Below are 20373 nucleotides of genomic sequence, written 5' to 3'. Positions count from 1 at the left end.
TACTCTTAGAAGTGTGTGCCAAGAAATAAATACAGGCAGTCAGAAAAATGTATTTATATATGCACATATACACCCTCATGTATGAACTGAAAAAAGGAGCTACATCAATGAGTTGGCAAGCAGTGGCATATAGACCATGGCTTCTGGTGGAAAGTACAGTAGTCCCTCAGTGTCCATGGGGGGATTGATTGCAGGACCACCCCACCCCTAGCCCACAGATACTGAAATCCCTTATGTAAAATGGTGTAGTTTCTGTGTGTAGCCTACACACATCCTCCCTGTATATTTTATCATCTCAAGATTTCTTATAATACCTAATGTGATGTAAATGCTATGTAAGTAGTTTTAAGTACAGTGTAAATGCTATGCCAATAGTGTGCATCAATTGTAAGTTTTGCTTTAGGAATGTTCTGAAACTTTTTTTCCCAAATACCTCTGTCTGCAGTTGGTTCAATCTCCAAAAGCAGAACTCATGATTATGGAGGGCTGACGGTTTGTCTAACCCAAGGATCATTTTCTCATTCTACTTTTCGATTTACCCTTCTGATGGCCACATCTGTCCCCATTTGTGTGACTGTTCATGAGCAACATCTGGTATGCAATTTAAAATAGATCTTCCGTAAGATAATATTCTGGTTTCAACCCTTTTGAAGTGTACTGTCCTTTCCCACCTCCTACAGTTATATCTCAACACCATTATTGGTACAGGCAGACCTCATTTTATTGAGCTCTCTTTTATTGCTCTATGCAGAAATTGCCTTTTTTTTTTTTTTAACAAATTGAAAGTTTGTGGCAACCCTGCATCAAGCAAGTCTGTCAGTATCATTTTTCCAACAGACTTGCTCACTTTGTGTCTCTGTGTCATATTTTGGTAATTCTCATGATAATTTCAAACTTTATTTATTACTGTTATATTTGTTATAGTGACTTGCAGTCAGTGATCTTTTGTTACTGCTACAGCTTGCTGAAGGCTCAGATGATGGTTAGCATTTTTTTAGCAATGAAGTATTTTTAAGGTATGTACATTTTTTTTTGGTGTAATGCTGTGGCACATTTAATAGACTACAGTATAGTGTAAACATATCTCTTATATCCACTGGGAAACCAAAAGAGTTGTGTGACTTGCTTTATTGTGGTGGTCTGGAACCAAACCTGCAATATTTCTGAAGTCGGCCTATGTTCTCCACTGGTTGTTGACTTGAACTGCTCATTTTGGGAGGGATGCATTTTTCTTAATTTTTGTAGTGTTTGCTATAGTCCTTTCTGTCATTTTTAGTTTTTTCCTGGTGACCTTTCTCTTCTAAGAATTTTCTTCTCCACATTTTCAGTTGATTTCTATTTTCCTTTCATTTTAGTTGAATTCTTTAAAAATACTTTTGGTGATTAATTTTTCATGTTTCGAGAGGCACTATGGGAGAGTAGTTAAGAGCATATGCTTTGGGACCAGACTGCCTGGGTTCGAATCCCAGCTTATCATTTACTAACTTGCATGACCACTGTTTATCAAATGTGGGTAATAATTATATCTACTTTGCAGGGTTGTTATGAATTTTAAGCTAATACATGTGAGGTTCTCAAAATAATACCTGGCACATAGTAAACATTGAATAGATATTAGTTATTATTCTTTCCTTTCCTGCAACAAAATATTTGTTCTTATGTAGCATCATTGCAGGTTCTTCAGCATTTTCAGTAAGATAAAGGTCAAATTACCTTGAATAAATTATGCTACATTTATACAATGGAGTATTATGCAACCACTTAAAGGATGAAGTATACTGACCAGAAAAGCTATTAATGATATTTTTAGATGGTAATTTGCAGTTCCACAATCATATTAGAATTTAATGTTTAAAAACTTTGTTATATAAGGACGTGTCTGTAAACTTAAGAAAATATTGGAAAAAGTATGTATCATAGAGGAATGGGTGGAGAGGAAACGAGCTCTGGAACTTCCTAGTTTATATGATTTAAAAAGAGAGATTATTGAAAAACACACACATACTTTTTATGCATTTCAGTATTTTTAAAACATTAGAACAAAACTTCCTTTGCTTGTGTTGAATAGACATTCCAGTGAAAGTCTGTACATGTCTAGCTTAAAAAAAAACAGATTTCTAAGAGTAAAGGTAATTAGGAAGACTGACTTATCAAGCAAATCAAAAAACAAAATAATAAAATCTTCTTTGCGTGAGTGGATAAAAAAAATATGTTTATTGGCCATAAATGCCCACTTCCACACAGGTGTACACATCTGTGTGCACACAGCCTTTAAATGACTGAGCTACTCTGGAAAGCGACAAGAATTCTCATAAGGCAAAATGAGAAAAATAAGGCAGAAGAAAAGGGATAGGAGAAATGTATTCATGAGTATATTCCTAGAGCAATGGTTTTCATATTTGAATAATAGTTCCAAAATAACTAATGATGTATTCAGTAACATTTGAGTGCTCACTGTGTCAAGCCATGTTCTAAGCACCTATAGTGTTATTTTACTGTTACATATGCTCGTGAATTTATATGCCCAGAATGTGTGTGAAATAGTGTACATATTTTCACATATTTGTGATGGAGTGTGCAGCCCCTGATCTGTCAGTCTACCACAAGCCTAGTGAAAAAAACAATGAGTTCTGGAGTTATTTTAAAAGATAGATAATTTTCCTCATTTCTTATAGTCTTAATTCCCTTGAAAAGTTCTACTTGGTGTATAAAATCAAGAACTCTGATTTGCATGCTGTCTTTGTGATTGGTTGCTATAAAGCCAATATTTAAATTTCCTTGAGGTCTTTTTTTAGTGTCTGGTATCACAGAATGAATATCTTGTCAGGAGGGTGAATATATATATGTGGCTCTTGGTCTTGTGTATTTTTTGACAAAGGAATTCCCCTCTGAATTGCCTGCTCCCCTGAAGCCCTTGGAGCCTCTGGCTCAAGCAGCGCAGTCGGCCTGTGCAGTGTCTCTGACGTCACCAGTGTATGCATAAGCCCCGCTATTGTCTTACTGCTATAACAGGGCTGGGGATTGCAGTATCCGCTGTTGCTGCTGCTACCAGTCTTGCCCCTGCTGCTACCTACTCCTGCCTCACTGCATCCCAGAAGAGCCACGTCGGCCTGCCTTTCCCTATTGGATTTTCAAAAGCAGCTCTTCGGGTGTTGGTGCTGTAGGAGACCTTGCTTTTCAATCACACGGGAGAACACTGAAGCTTGTAAGAGGAGAATCTGGCAGCTGGACACAGCTTGGACTGCATTGTCTGTCTTCATGACCTCTGCTGTGTAGCAGCTCATCTCTCTGCTCTCACACGTACCCTCTACTTGATTTTTCTTCCTTCCTTTCTTTTTTCCATTCTTCTAATTTTTTAAAAGCAGCCTCTGGAGCCAGCCATGTTTGGCACTGAATCATCATGTAAGTAAATGGATCTCACTTTGCTGTTTAGAAATCTGCCTGCTGTCATGATTTCACTGGCTTGGAGTTCATATCACTTTGCCTTAGGTCATTAACAGCCTTTGTATTTTGGCTCTAATTGCTGAGGAATTGGTCTCAGGGAAGGGACTGCCCCTTAACTGGGTTATTCATCCTTAAGGCCAGGGATGTCAGTGTGGTCAAAATTAGGCCTCCAAGAGGGAGGAAGACAGGAATCTATAAGCAGCCTCCCTAGAATGTGTTAATTGTTGGGATCAAGTCTCTCACTGATCTGTCGTTGTGGGTTCTATAAAGGTCCCGAAACCCTAAAATAGATAGTGGAAGGACCTGAGATGATAGTGTCTATTAGGAAGGGAAAAAGGGCTTACATCTTTTTATCCAAAAGGAGAAATAGCTGTCATTATACCTTCTTCCTCCATATTTATACAGAAAGATAGGGATAGATATTATATGCAGATTTAAAGATAAGAAATAAACTTTATTTTTAAAGATGGATTTTTTTTTTTTACACAGTGGCTTCAATTTTGATATGTTGGCTAGTGTCACAGTCCAACAGCATCATGTCTGTCTTAAAACTTATACAATGAAATTGCTTTGGTGCATAGCAGGCCCTGTACAAGGGGCTGGGCTGAATGGCACTTGTAGACAGCTAAAATGGGTATTTGAAAAATGATGACCAGCTTCAGTAATTTGAGGATTATTTAATGTTGGATATAGAATAATATAATTTGTCAGTGCAGTTGTTCAGGCTCTGCAGAATATTTTGTCATTATCCACTAGCAAAGGTGACAGTTCAGAATTTCTAAAGAGACTCAACCTGACTTAAACATTTGTACGACACTATCTTTGTAGGAAGAGGGGGTTAGGACAGGAATTTACGAAACACATTTCTTATGAGTGTATAATTCAACCTTTTCTCTCTGATCTCCGGTGATCAGTGTGACTGTTTGTGCACAGCTGATGATTATTCCAGAATTGTAGTATTTCAAGAGAGCTAATAATCCTCAGTTCTTTTGTTTCTTGATTGGCATTTTTTAAAGGGTTGATTATGTTTTATTGTTTCCCCTAGAAGCTTCCCATTTCTGAAATTACCATACTGCCTTATCAAGGTCAAGATAGAATAGCAATGAGATGTAATGTCCCATTCATCATGTGGCAATTTTATTTTCCAATAACTTGAAACAATTTTGAAATCACATAATGATACATTTAGAATTATTGTCACCCAAGAAATAGAAACAGATTTAGTGGCAAAGACCTTCCAGTTTCATTTCAGTCATGGAATTTTGTTTATGTAGGAACCTAGGTATGTACAGAAATATTTATCTACTAAAGGAAAATTAGTCTTATTACTTTGTTTAGTTGAAAATGGAAGTTGAAACTCAGTGTGAGGATCTTTAAGTTCCTAGCATAGGGAATCTAACATTGTCTGACCAGGTTTACCAAGCAGACACAGCCTTTCTTAATCAATAAACCTGATCTTTTGGTAATACCACCCATGTGCTATGTGCTATGTTTGAAAACTGCTGATTGCTTTTGGTCTCCATAGCTACCAGACTGCTGCACGGACAGAATACCATTCAGAAGCTAGAACATCATCATGCATGTTTTTGACATTTTTTTTTTGACTTTGCTGAGTATTAAGTTTTGTTTCTTGCTTGTCATTGGAAGATCATAGATAGATTTGTACTGTCAGTGGTTGTAAAGTATTGAGAATGGAGTGCCTTCTTTAGGTAAGGAGATTCCTTGACTCTGCACTCAGAATTAAGACAAGTGTATTTTCTTTGTAGTTTGAGGCATAGCTTTCTAGGGCTTTATTTTCCACACTTCAGAGGCTGTTTTATAGGCTGAGACTGTCTATCTTTAGAATATTCAGAAAAATAGTCAAATTGGAAGTTCTAATTAGTTTAGAAGGGATCTTCCAAACCACCTAGGATATTCTTACTAAATTTTTACAATAAATACATGTTTTGCTATCTACTCTATGTACAGTGCTGTGCTGGATCCTGGAAAGGTCCATTTTTTTTCTAACATATTCTGATTTCATGATTCTTATCCTTGATTTCTGGTTGCAGTACCTTACTTGGATGCTTTTACTTTTTAAATTGAGGTATGACTTACATACAATCAAATGCATAAGTCAAAGTGTGTAGTTTAATGAATTTTTGCCTATGTTTATATCTATGGAACCACTACGCAGTTTGAGATATAGAACATTTCTATTACCCAGAAAGTTCCCTTGGGATGACTCTCCCCAGTCAATATCACTTCTCCTCCTCACCAAAAGGTAATCACTGTTCTGAATTCTGTTGCCATACAGTCACTTGTAAATGGCTCTTTAAAATTTTCTTTCTTTCCTCCTTGATCTTTGCCTATAAGAAAAGGAAACATCAATGGAAATGTCCATGTCTTCGTTTTCAAGTACTGGATTGATTAAGTTGACTTTATATTCCAGACCAGGAATATATTCCAAGAATCTGCAGTAACCTGGGTTACACATTATAACACATTTTGTTTCACTAAGATAGTATTGCTTGACTTAAATACCAAAAAAAAAAAAACAACCCTCCTACACACACACACACACACACACACACATAAGAGCCTTAAAAATGACAAAAAATTTACCTGGAAGAGTAGAACCTTGTTTATCAAAGTTAAGACTTACATAGTTATGGCAACAAAATTAAGTGCTGTCTGATCTCGTTTTAGTGAATATCTTCTGATATCACTTTAGTGAATAGCTCCAGCAGTGCCAGTCTCATTTTCTTCTGACTTACTGTATCTGAATCTCCCATATTTGTGTAAATTGGCCACAGACTATTTTCAGCTCACTTTGAAATGGAAGCGTTCTATGTTATGTGTAGGTTAATCATTAGTATAAAGCAGGAAGTATAGCTTCTGTAACTCTGTTACCATCTTGATATATTTCACTGAGCTTTTCCTTTACTGAAATTTCCCATGTCTAAAAATGGGAGTAGTATGTCTGCTCTTCATCTGCTTTGAGGAAATGCAATTTTAGTCTGTGGTCAGAATAATTTAGGTTTAAGAAGAAAGTGCGAAAAATAAAATTGAGGGGAATGGTCATTAAGATGCATGTTTTGGGTTCTTGATTTAATGGTAGTTCATATTTTAAAATCAATAAATTGAATTCTTTAAAATTAAAATTTTTTCATTTCCTCTTAGAATTTTATAAATGAAGAAAAATTTCATCTTCTCTTTTTGTAGAGTAAGGAAAACTGGTTTGCACTGCTGCCATTTGGTTACATTCTTCCTCATAAAGCCAGTTATTCTCTATAAAGAGTAAATACTTCCAAGTACATGGGTATTTATTCAATTAGCATTTATCTGGCTCAGTCCTTCTCCTGTCTCCCCTCCATGTTTAACCTTTTCAGGCCTCAAGGGTACCATTTAAGGTATGCTGTGATGGGAATTGTGCCCTGCTCTAACACATTAATGTGTCTTCCAAAGCACCTGCCTTATTAGTCCAGTGAAGAGAGCAACATCTTACCTTTTGAAAAACAGTTTGCTCCTTAGAGCAAATAGTGTCATTTAATCCCTCTTCCCAACATTTTGTTATGGTCGTAATATGTTAAAAAGAACATCAAGTGTATCTGTGAGAGGGAAAAAGAAATCACCCAAGTCCCAGAGCAGTCGTATTTTGTGAACTTAGTGGTGATGAGGAAATGGTGGACCTGTTTATCAGAGTGTCGGTTCTCTTTAGCTCTGGTGTGGCTAGCCCACAAGTCTGCCCTGCCATTCTCTGCATGACCACATCACTTTGGGTAGGTAGCTAGACGCTGGAAAGTATTTGAGGTACATGTGTTGCCCCATGTGATTTGTCTTTGATGGGCACCAAAAGTTCAGCTGTTGCCTTTTATTTTCAAAACTGGTGAATGCATTAAGTTGGAACTGACATCTTCTCAGTTATAATAGTGAGTATGGTACCGTGTTTCTAAGAACAATATAATTATCTCAAATTTTGAGCCATTATGTGGGAGATAGTCAAATGAATATGCTCTAGCAATATTAGGTCATCAAGAAACTGTATAAACAGGCATCTCTTTGATAGAGAAATAAATGAGTCACACTCCCTTTTTATGTGCATTTCAGGGCCATTCTTGACAAGCAGTCATACGTGAGATTAAACTTGGGTCTATTGTTTTGGTGTAATTTCTGTGAATCTGTTGAGATGTTAATAGTAACTGTGGTCATTCAAAAAATAGCTATTCACGACTGGACCATTTTGCCATATAAGCCCTACTTCTTGTTAAATAATTGTATGAGACTGTTGTTTTTGCTGTTAGTATCTTTGACAGTTTAGTACTATATTTTGTTTTCCCCTTTTTTAGTTTTTGTCATATGCAACTAGTTAATTTATGAACACAGCCATTTTCCTTTCCTATACCTTTAGTCTTGCTGTTAGTATTTAGCTGTATTGAATTTTAGTTGCTTTCATCTTATTTAAAGCAAAAATGCAAATACTTAAATATACATACAAAAACTTACCTCTAATTTTGCGTTCAGAACATTGAATAAAAGGAAAACATTATTACATGATTTTAGACAAATATAATACCACAGACTGCTAAAGTCACAAATATGGAAAAATAATTGTAGATCATAGAGATTTACATTGGGACGTGGTCATACAGAAGCCTGGGATGTGAAAACTCATATAATACTTTTGACTTGTCTTACTATGTCATCTTTTCTTTGCTTTTGACAACATAAGTTCTGATGTGAAATTTCCTTTGGGTTTCTTGGCTGTAATAGTTGACATTGTAATTTTTAGTTTCAAGGAAATATTTTAAACTAAATAAAGATAAGAAAATTCTTTTCTTCTGGATATTTATATACTAATTCTAGTACAGAAATGGAATAAAAATATCCAATGGTTATTTTAAAATTCTCTTGGAAAAGAAGTATTGGTTTCCCTAATTGTTAATTTGGTTTGTGCAGCAGCAATTACACATGAGTTTTCAGTGATCTGTTGTTTTCATTGTCACAATAGACCAGATTCATATCCTGTATAAACTGTGGGGAGCCTATGGGGGGAAACTACCATATATGGAAACTTTCCTCATAGAATCCCCGTGGAGTTACACAGGATGTGAATAGAATTGTTATGGATTCTGAGTCAGAAAAGTCACTGATAATGTGTATTTTTAACAGTAATAGTTACCACATTATATTATATTTTAATACAAGCCATGTGGAACACAAGAATATGAATTGTACGGTCATTTTTAATTGTTTTTCAGAGCTTATTTATATCCCACCATTTTTTTCCTATCAGGAGTAAAACATTGGTTAACATGCTTATTCGTGTGTCTTTCATTAGAAAATACCAGTTTTGAGTTATTTAAAAGTCCTGTGATGTAGTTAAATTTGCTGTGGCAGAATAGTAAATGTAGTATTTTCTCTATAGAGATTTTGTTTATGTTAATAATGGATTCAGATAATTGCGATGATACAGTTTAGTATATGTTGTAGAAATGGCAGCAACCACGTGCCAGACACAGTGACTAAAGTGCAGGGGCTCTGATGCTTGATTGCCTGTATGGAAATCATGGCTCTGCCACGTCTGCCAGAGTTTGACCACCAACCATCTAAGCTCTTCTGGCGCAAAGTGTAGCTTATCCAGTGAACTTCTGATGTTAGGGGAATCTGCCTTTTTGGGCCAGGACATCTGTACCAGGGTAGGGCTTATCAAGAGTCACTATGGAAATTAGATTTTAGCAGTGGGAAAAACTGGCTAAAGAAAGGGAAATGTAGCTTCCTTAGACTGGGTGGAAGTTCCATCATCTAGATCTTTGAAGGGACCCAGTAGGGGATCTGAAGGGAGGAGACTGCATGAAACTGGATGAAATAGGTCAGAGTTGGCAAATGCCCAGCATATTTCTGACTGCTAGTCACCCCTGTGGCAGATATCACTAATTGGCCACAGCACTCTTGTAGGATTGGTGTAGGCTACTAAAGGTTGAAATATTTTCCAATTAAAACACTTATATGTGCAAGTTTTTCCACATTAGTATGAATAATATTACATAAATAAATATTTAAATAAACTTACAATTACTGAATTAAGGGAAAAAATTAGGAATCTTAAGTGTTCCAGTAATATCACTTGAGATATAAAATATAAAATAAACATTCCATTCTGTGTCAACATTATGATTCTCTAACATCCAGATAATTCAGAGACACTCCTCTTTTTTAAATGAAATTTACACCAATTGAAGACATATTCCCAGAGTGTGGCAGGTTATCTAACATACACTAAGAACTCATTCTTTAAAATTTGAATCTGCTGTGGCATAAGGTAATATCAAAAATATGATGTGTGGGATTTATTGGTGATCGATATTGAGATTAATTAAATTTTCCAGGCTAAGGAGTTTATCACACATAACTGGCACGCATCAGAAATATGTCAGTGAACAACTCTTACCTGTCACCCTTCAGAGCAGGAGCGGGTAGCAATATGAACTTTTATTACCAAGCCCAAGTTTGTTAGAGGTAAACTGCCATATAGTGACACTTTGCTATATATTGATAACTTGACTATATCTCATCTAAGTTCACTCATTTTTTAAGATTATTAAAAGTAATGAGATACTATAATCATTAGTTTATTTATAGCATGAAAACTGAGAGTTGTTTCTTTGCCAATCCTGATGTAATTTTAGCAATTGGGAAAATTATTTTCCATGTCTCTGTGAGAGCTTCAGACTACGATTCAGGCTTATTGGCATGTTTTGGGGAGTAGTGAGTCTGATTAGAATGTGTACAGATTAGGAGACCACAGGGACTCCATTAGATTACTATTTGTGACTTCCTTTATCCGTGGCTACTTCTAGAACACCTAGACTTAGCAGGAGGCTTTGTAGGGTTTGGCCTTGTGATACACATGGATAGTCCAAGCATGGACTTGACTCAGAAGTCCGGAATTTCTCATCTGAAACTTTCCTAGATATATTTAGTATAATGGTGTTTCAGTTATCTATTGCTATATAACAAACCACCCCCAAACATAGTGGCTTAAAATAAGTATTTATTATTATATTTAACATTTATATGGGTTGATGAGCCACTGGTGGTTGTCATGTAGAGTCTCTAATGTGGTTGCAGTCAGATATCTGTTGGGCTGCAGTCACCTAAAGGCCCATCTGATCTGGAGGTCTAGGATAGCTATCCCACATGAATCTCAGTTGAGGCTGGCCGTTGACTTGAGGCTCAGCTTCGGTTATAGGCAGGAATGCCTATACTTGAAGCTTCTCACATCATGGTGATAGGTTCTCAGAGGAAGCAGCCCATGACAGAGCATCCAAGAGATTAGATTTCTTATGACCTAATCTTGAAAGTCTTAGAAGTCACTTCCACCATATTATATTGACCAAGCAAGTCACTAAGATGAGCCCAGATTCAAAGGGAACGATATTAGACTCCTCTTTGTGAATGAGTGGCAAGAGTGCATTGTAGAAGAGCAAGCAGAATGGAAAATATTGTAGTAGCTCTCTTTGGAAAATATAGTTTGTCACAAGTAGTTTCCAAACTCCATAAAGTTGGTGCTGTGGGGATTTCTAAAGGGGTCTGTAAACTTTTTCTGTAAGGAATCAGATAGTGAATATTTTAAACTTGTGGACCATTCAGTCTCTCTTGCAACTTCTCAACTCTGCCATTGTAACACAAAAGCAGCCATAGACAAATGAGTGTGACTGTATTCCAATAAAACTTTATTTATGGATGTGGAAATTTGAATTTTATATAATTTTCACATGTCAAAAAGTATTCTTTTTTTTCTTCAACCCTTTAAAAATGTAAAAAAAGCATTCTTAGATCAAGGGCTATACAAAACCAGGTGGTTAGTAGGCTTTAGCCCATGGGTCTTAGTTTGCTGACCTCTGCTCTTAATATTTGATTTAAATTTCATTTTTAATTGTTAAAAACTAAAAGAATAGCAGATGCCTTCACTTATTAAAAATAACTAATTTTGATATATTGGGTGCTACTGATAGATGAACTTAGGTTCTCACTGGTTGACTTTATTATTAAATGTTATAAATTTGAACTTAGGAATGTATGTCTGTTTTACATATTGGGCTTTGGTGTAATATTTTGTTTGAAAAAAGATTGTGTTAAAAATGAGTGAAAAAAATAAAATCATAGGGCACTTGAATGCTTAATTTCTAGTCTGTTCTCAGAATAACACTAGGTAAGACAGGATATAGAGACCTTCTGTTTGGTTCCACTTTACAAATATTTATTGACTGCAGAAGAATGACATGTGATAAGAGATAAGAGAGCAAAAAGTTTTCAAGAAATTTAAAGTTCAACTGGATGTAGGGGCGAGGCAGTGAGAGGGTAATAATATTAAAACTATGTGTTTCTCTTTCAGTTAAGACAGTGTAGATGAGGTTATTTTTGACTCTGGTACCCAAGAATCACAGAAAAAAAAATGGTTCTTATTGGAATTGGCATTGTATAATATGCAGAATGTGACAAGGGAAACCCGTTTTTTTCTTTAAATAATTTTACTGGTGAACAATATACATATGATAACATTCATTTAAAATGTAGAGTTTGATGAATTTTAGCAAATGTATACCTATATGTAACCATTATTATCATAACAGTCATGATATAGAACATTCCCATCACCCCAAAAATTCCCTGTGCTTCTTTGCAGTCTATTTCCATGTCTCTAGAATTTCATATAAATGGATTATACAGTGTATACTACCTTTGTGTATAACTTCTTTCATTCAATAGAATGTTTTCAGCCATTTTGTTGTCACTATTGGTAGTTCACTTCTTTTCATTACTAAGTAGGAGAAATATCTTAATTGGCTCAGCCATTTGCCCAATGATACTGAGTTGTTTCCTATCTTTGGTTCTTATGAACAAAGCTGCAATTACTCATGTATACTTCTATGTGTGGACATAAGTTTTCATATTACTTGGATAAAGACCTAGAAATGCAATTGTTGAGAAACTGCCAAACTGTTTTCCACAATGGGTATACTTTTTTGCATTCCCGTCAGCAATGTGTAGGAGTTCAGTTGCTTCATATCGTTGTCAGCACTTGATATTGTCAGTATTTTTAATTTTAACTAATTCAGTGGGTGTGTAATGGTATATTGTGATTTTAACTTGCATTTCCCTCTTTAGTAAAGTTGTTGAACATCTTTTCACATGCTTATTGACCATTGGTATATATTCTTCGATGAAGTGTCTGTTCAGATACTTTGCCTCTTAAAAATCGAGTGGCTTATCTTGTAACTGGGTTTTGAGTGTTCTTTATTCATTTATATACCACTTTAAAAATATATGTCTTGGCAATATTGCCTTAATTTGTAGCTTTTTGTTTTCTTAATGTTCTTAAGTTTTTAATTTTGACAGAATCCAGTTTTTCAGTTTCTTGTGTCCTGTATAAAATTTTTTTCCTACACTAAGGTCATAAAGATTTTTCCCCTATATTTTCTCCCAAATGTTTTATATGTTTTGCTTCTCTATGTACTATGATCCATTTTAAGTAGATTTTTGGGTAGTGTGAAGTAGTGATGGACATTCTTTTTTTTTTTCACCAAAATTCAGTTGTTCTAACACCATTTCTTGAAAAGACACTCCTTTTCTATTGAATTAGCAACTTGATCAATAATTGATTGACCCAATATTTCTGGTCTCTATGTTTTATTCCTGAGATCTGTGTGTTTATCCTTAGGCCATGGTATCAAAGTACTGATTACTACAGCTTTATGATCCTTTTTGAAATCAGGTAGTGTAAGCTCTCCAGGTTTGTTCTTTTTCAAAATTGCTTTAGCTATACTTTATCCTTTCATACTCACGAAATTTTAAAATTTGCTTGTCAGTTTCTACAAGAAGGTCTACTGGTATTTTGACTGAGAATGTTTAACCTATGAAGCAGTTTGTGGAGAGTTGATGGTTTAACAATTTTGAATCTTCCAATTCATGAACATGGTATATCTGTCCTTTCATTTAAGTCTTCTTTAATTTCTCCCAGCTATTGTAAGATAAGTTATGAAATTAAAAGAATAGTTAGGGTTTTTTCACTGGTAAAAGACTAGAGTAACTTATCCACTGAATATTTCTGGGGAAAGTATAGTAAAATGTAAAAATTGGTGGCATTAGTAAAATTTCACTAATTCACATTTGGAGGACTTGCTTGACCTTGTGAAAAGTCTTAAATAGCCTGAAAAATGAGACTTACTAAACAAATGTTGTCATGAAGAAGTCTTTGGTGGGGGGTATGTTTTAAAACATAGATAAGAAGGGTTTGCATCTAGAACACTTAACATTGTATTCATGTAAAATGCTATTTTTATGGCCTTTAAACCACTTGCTCTCTCAACAAGATGAACTACTTCTTTCTTCCTCTAGTTTGTTATCTTAGGACATCACTTTATTGTATTTTAGAAGTAACTTTGCTCCAGTTTCTGCCTAAGTATTCACATTTCTTTTATTAGAAGGATATGAGCTTATAAATTTTTATATCTGGAAACAATTCCCTCTTCTTATGAAACTGGTCCTATAGGTTACCAACCTCTTAAAAAATCTATTAAATCTATGAATTCTTATGATATCAGGAGATTTGAAGCCCACCTATCTTTAAAAATAGATTCAGGATGGCATTTGTCACCTTTAAAAATTAAATTGAATTTAAATTGACTTTATTTTTTAAAGAATGTTTTGTAATTATGACATTAGTTGTTATAATTTCCAAAGTTTTCAAACTTATTAAGTCAGATTTGATAGAGATTGAAATGACCTGAAATAGCATATTATGTGTATGTATTATGAATGTGAATCTATAAACATTTATCTAATGCCTAAAGCAAATAACATCAAACCCCTCTACCCTTGTTTTAAGCAGCTTATAAAACTACAGTCCTATAATAAACCCCAGTTAACTAATGTAGTCTTTTGAAAAGTGTGTGGGTGAATATACTCAATGGATTATGAATTCTGACTTTCTCACCCTTTTTCTGAATGTGTTCCAGGTAGCTCTATTTTTGGTATAAGTATGTAGTGCAATGCTTCAGAACCTGGCTTTGAGACAGACAGACAGAAAATGGGGCCTACTTTTATTGCCATGGGCACCTTATCTGAGCATTAGTTTGTTCATCTGTAAAATGCGTGTAATAGGTAACCTCATGGAATTGTGGTAATGCTTGAATGAAATAGGTATGTGGAGGATAAGCCCTTAATGGTACATGATAAGCCTCTTTTTAAAAATTTATATATAACATACTATAAAATGCACAGATAATAAGTTTTCTATTCTGTGAATTTTGGCAGTTTTACACACATCTATAAGCTCCACCCAAGTAAGACATAGAGCACTTCTGATCACTTCAGAAGGTTCTCTTGTGCCATTTCCAAACAGTTTCCTTCCTCACTAGGCAGTCATTTTCTGATTTTTATAATTTTAGTTTTGCCTTGGACTTAATATATGTAGAATTACACAGTTTGCATTCTTTTGTGTCAGCTAGCTTGCTGATCATGTTTTCCAATGCCCAACACCTGTTCAAAACGCTCTCAATGACTCTTCATTTGTCTTGGAACTAAGTATAAACTTTTTGCCTTGGTGTTCAAAGCTAGCCACCATGTGGTTCCCACTTTTCTCTCCTGGCTTAACTCCCACTACTACTCTGTATATATTATTTGCTTTTCCCTGAGTGCCTTTTCTCATGCAAGGCCTTCTATTTGGATCTTATCCCTATTTCCAGCTATTCAAATTTTAACCACTCTCTCACTTTTTGAAGTTCATCTCAGGTACTGGTTACTCCATGAATTTTCCTGGTTATCCTAATGTGATAATTCTCAAATACTTCTTTAAAAAATTGAAGTGTAGTCAATTACAATGTGTCAATTTCTGTTGTACATCACAGAGTCCCAGTCATGCATAGACATACATATATTCGTTTTCATATTCTTTTTCACTAAAGGTTATTACAAGATATTGAATATAGTTCCCTGTGCTATACAGAAGAAATTTGTTTTTCTAATCTGTTTTTATATATAGTGGTTAACATGTGCAAATCTCAAGCTCCCAGATTTATCCCTTCCCACCCTCTTTCCCCCAGTAACCATGAGATTGTTTATTATGTCTGCAAGTCTGTTTCTATTTTGTAGTTGAGTTCATTAGTGTCCTCTCTTGACTGGATAAAGAAGTCGTGATTTATTTATACAATGGAATACTACTGACTCATAAAAAGAATAAATAATACCATTTGCAGCAACGTGGATGGACCTAGAGATCATCATTCTAAGTGAAGTAAGCCAGAAAGAGAAAGAAAAATGCCATATGATATCACTTATATGTAGAATTTAAAAAAAGAAAAAACGGACACTAGTGAACTCATCTTTAAATACTTTTTTAAAAAAATCTTCATCCCATAATCATCATCATATATACCTCTTTTGCACACAGAACAATTGTTCTCAACTTTTCTAACATCATCCTTCCCCTGTGCCCTGTCCCTCTAATCACTTCTCTCTACCAAAACCCATCCCACATTTTTGAATACCTTGCTGCACTTTATAATAGAGGGTGCATGATTGCTGGTTCATATTCTCTGGAATCTGATCTTTTGGGCTGAAATCCTTATTCTACCTGCTGTGTTACATTGGTTAGATTAACTAACTTCTTTGTACCTCAGTTTCTTTCTCTGTAAAATGGGCATATTTATGGCATACTGTGTCATAGGGATGTGAGTTTTTAAATGCTATTGAATGCTTATTAGTAAAGGCTTAATAAATGTTACCTATTAATATTAGGTGTTATTATTTTAGAATCTTTTATATTATTGCTTTGTACTTCTAATTGCATTGCATTTCCCCTGGGACTTGGGTGTGTTCATCCTAGTGACTACCAAACTAAATAATAAAAGTAATTTGTTCATTTAATAGTTTTCTATATGAAAGTCTGTGATGCATTAGGAGAATTATTTAAAGACAGAACATTAGTGTGGTTCTGGGTTTTATGCTTACTTCACCTAGTATCTGTATTTAGTTAATCTCACCTTTCAGAATGTCTTGCTTATTAAACACAATAATGTCAGTATCGTTCTTTTTATCAAGGAAAATGTGAATGGAATTCATACCTTTGTAGTGGTACCATATTTTAACTTATCTCTAACTTGATATTTAAGGAGAATCTTTTAAATGCAAATAATCATTTCCTAATTTTTCAAGTTTATGTTTGTATTTTTGTTTGTTGGATTTTTCTTAAAGTCATGCATATCTGTAATTCTTTTTTAAAAAAGCTTTGAGATACTTTGATGTAGATGGTGCAGCATGCTTTGCATTGCTTAACCTCCACTTAAATGGATTAAGTGGCGTTTGACAAACTCTTCTTGGTGCTTAATTGGGATGGACAGAATTATCACTATTTAAGAGGAATAGTAGGGAAATAAAAGACCTATGAGTTTGCTTTGGGGCTTATTCCTTTCAGGTTTTATACTAGCATGCATCAGAGATGTTTCTGTTTGTCTGTTTAAGGGAATAGACAGGAACATTGCTGCTCTTTCCAGTATTTGTGCATATTTCACTGTGGTGTTGCAACAGGCCTAGCTTCCCTTCAAGCTTTCACTAGCAGATACAATCTGTGCTTACATTTGATTTCATGAGGAGGATTGGAGAATTGGTTTTTTAGGTATAAATTATTCAGTCCTTGGGTCTTCATCTGCTGGGTATTCACCAGCTGCACACCTGACTATCATCTGTTTGTTTTTAATATTACATTGACCTTTCTGAGATTCTCTTGTTGAGGAAGTTGGAGTCTGCATAACACCAGCTGTGTGTGGTGTCAGAATGGAACAATAATTCAGGGATACAAAGTGTGCCTCGCCTTTGTTTCCTGAAATTGTGCACTGATTCCTTTTGTCAGAATATTTGAAATGAATGAAAGGGACATTTTCTATTTTTAGTTTTTTTGGGAGGGGTAGACTTCTTTAAAAAGCAAATAATTTGTCTGCAAATTCAAATTTTATTCAGTACATCTAATTTGCTTGAAGTAAAACACACATATAGTAGAAGTTTTAAATGTCTTCTGTTTCTTGGTTGTCAGGCTCTTTCTCTTCACAGCAGCTTGATTATTTAGTTATTTTTTAGGCTTTTTCATTTTTAATAAAAGAAATATCTACATTCTAACCACTGCTGCCAGCAGGAGAACAGTTCTTTTTTTTCCACAAATATTTTCAGGGTTTTCTCTACCTGACATTTTAAAGTAGACAAAACTGAATTATGTTTGTAGAGTTAATTTTTCCTTTCTTTTGACATTGAGTGTACTCTAATTTGTACTTTCAAAAATTTAAAGTTGGTCTAGTTTCTTTTTTCCTGAGTAAATCCTTTGTAGAATAGACAATCCCAAAGAATTTATTAGTTCAGGATTTAATATGGATCTGTGAATATTTTCTGTTAACTAATCTGAACAACCAGATGATTGGGAATTCTTGAAAAGTGTACAAAGAAACATATAGCTTCATGCCTATTTTATAAATCGTTTTAGAGGTTTCTTAGGATATTGGCATTAAAAACCTGAGATACTGAGTTTTCTTTTTCTGACCTGAACTGCATTTGTGGAAGTCCCAGTATGACAAGTAAAATGTTCCTTGCTGCTTAATAAATCTCTCTGGGAATTGTTTGTTATGGTTTGGGAAGCTCATTCCATGCACTAAGATTTGACTCTCGTGTGTTTTATTAGGACTCCTTACTCCTGAAGCATTAAAATTTCTGCTTTGCTTTTCATGTAGTTGAGCCACCTCCCGAGTAGTGACTAGTCCTCTGTAGCAATCAAGTCACATTATCAGTGATTGGATGTCAGCCCAAGTGATGCAGCGTATCTTATTTTATCACTTCCATTGTGTAGGACTGTCCAAAACATCATGTCTGGAATAAGGGACGGCATGACATGTATGGTGAATCAGTAGAACCTGGATAGGAAATTACTTGGTATTTTGTTCATTTAGCTGGCTGGACTTTTATTTAATTTTTTCTTTTGAAAATTGCTAGTAGAAGTTAGGCTAGGTACCAGCTGTGCTAGGTTTTATACTCTTAATTTCCTTCCCGGCCACTGTGAAAATGAGACATGATCATTTAAGCTGCTTTTTCAGAGAACTCTGTTGAACAGAAAAAAGGAAGTAGGGGCAGGAGTATTTAGGTAGCAATTATGTCTTTTCCTGAGGGGACCATATATCCCATTCATAGACTTTTGGGTTTGGCTGCTCATTTTGTATTTTGAAAAAGTAATTGCATAATAATAAAATGCCCTACAGTCGGTGGAAAACCCCTAATTGCTTGACTCTCTCAATCTAATCTCAGTTTGAAATCCTGTCCTAGAGGTGGGAGTAGGCGTGATAAGTGTCAGACTTTTTTTTTTTTTCATGCCATTTTCCAGCACTTCAGCCTAAAGTTCTGTTATACTCATAAAATTCAGCAAGTCACTTCAAAATAACCAGATTTAAAAGCTGGTGGTTGGACCTGGCATTCTGGCTCTAGGAACACTGGCAATACAAGGGGAGAAAGCAGTTCTGCCCTGAACAGCTGCTGTGGAAGCCACATGAGCAGCCAGAGCAGTTGCCTGTGCCATGTTTTGCAAGGCAGCCGTCCCCCAAAACACTGGTATTTTATGCTGGTGATAAGAAGAATTTGGCATTTGGGAGCAAGGTCCTGTGACCTTGTATTTTGTATGAAAAGGCACAGCATTGCGTTTTTATGTTATGCCCTTAATATACAGTCCTAACACAAAAGCTTCCTGAGGAGAGCCAGTTTCAGGCTGAAGAGGAAAAGATTTTATGATGCCATTTAAACTGAGCAAGGCCCTCAAATGTCATGGATTAGAATGAGGTGGAAAACAGAGAAGCCTGTGGTAAGATGGATCCAAAAAGGTTGATCCTGGCCTCTGACTATCACCTTTTGCAGTAATTGGACCTGAGTTACCGACAGACAGTTTCTTTCACAATCAAGATTACTGAAGTGCTGTGATCTTTTCAGAGTCCCCTGCTGGAGATGGAATATTTTATTCAGTTTTCATGAATCTATTAAATTTATCCATTACATGTTCAGCACACTGTGTTGCACTTAAAGTTTTTTTTTTTTAATTGTTCTTATGTTTCCTAAAGGCTTTTACTGCTAGCCTGTGCTTCTGAAATATGTGAGGGAGGGATCAAATGAGACTTCTTTTAATTATATAGCAAGCAGCATAATCTTGAATTTTATGAAATTATTTCTAGATAGAGTTGAATCCAATATCTGGCATTAGAATTTAGCTCATCACTTCCCAACATTTAAGCTGTCTAGCCAATGGCAAATGGTTGCTTTGAGAAATAATTTACTGTAGTAGGCTTCTGGGGAACATTAGTGTTAGTCTATATATAGGAACAAGAGTGACCCCAGACTACACTGAAATAGTTGTTTCAGATATTTGTGCTCAGCATGTAGAGCTGCTGAGGGGAGTTTTTTTAAAAATAAAAACTCTTAGCACCCTATGTTTTTCGAGTGGGACGATGAGGGAAGAAGAGGCTTGACTTTCTATAACTGCAGCCTTAAATGAAAAATACCAAATAGATACTAGGTGCTAAAAAGGTAGTCTAATGTGATAACTTTTTAAAGAGATAATTATAGGTAGATCTAACGTGATAACTCTTCTGTAATTTACCTGGAGTCCTCTTCATTGCTAATCTCTCCTAAGCTAACTGGAAGGAGTCCCAGTTTATTGAGGGGACCACAGAGAATGGCCAGAGTTGGGCAGTTCCTACTGCTAAGGAAGTCTTGTTCACTTCAGTCCCTGCATTAACCAATGCTGGCCAGTTTAATCTTCCTCATAAAAAATCCCAGTGAGTATTGATTGATACCTAGTGACATTGTTATTTCTCAAAACTGGGGTGAGAGCTGTTTTTTAAAACACAAAACCATTTTATTCTTTCT

At 35.3% G+C, this 20373-nt stretch overlaps 1 protein-coding gene across 8 annotated transcripts in view; it reads left to right on the top strand.

Annotated features, from left to right (window-relative positions):
* The window catches only part of ST7 (suppression of tumorigenicity 7), a 229856-nt gene that overhangs the window by 45155 nt on the left and 164328 nt on the right, over nt 1–20373 (top strand). The window contains exon 1 of one of the 8 annotated variants that reach the window (XM_064487411.1): nt 2902–3402. The exons of the other annotated variants lie outside the window; for them this stretch is intronic. Within the exon in view, the coding sequence (XP_064343481.1) occupies nt 3381–3402 (22 nt within the window). The 5' untranslated portion in view covers nt 2902–3380. Of the gene's footprint in view, nt 1–2901; nt 3403–20373 lie in introns of those variants that run through there. 8 annotated transcript variants of the gene reach the window in all.

This window comes from Camelus dromedarius, chromosome 7 (genome assembly GCF_036321535.1).
Source record: "Camelus dromedarius isolate mCamDro1 chromosome 7, mCamDro1.pat, whole genome shotgun sequence".
Classification (NCBI taxonomy): Eukaryota; Metazoa; Chordata; class Mammalia; order Artiodactyla; family Camelidae; genus Camelus; species Camelus dromedarius.
Note: the sequence above shows the minus strand (reverse complement) of the source record. Positions and strands in the feature narration are given on the sequence as shown.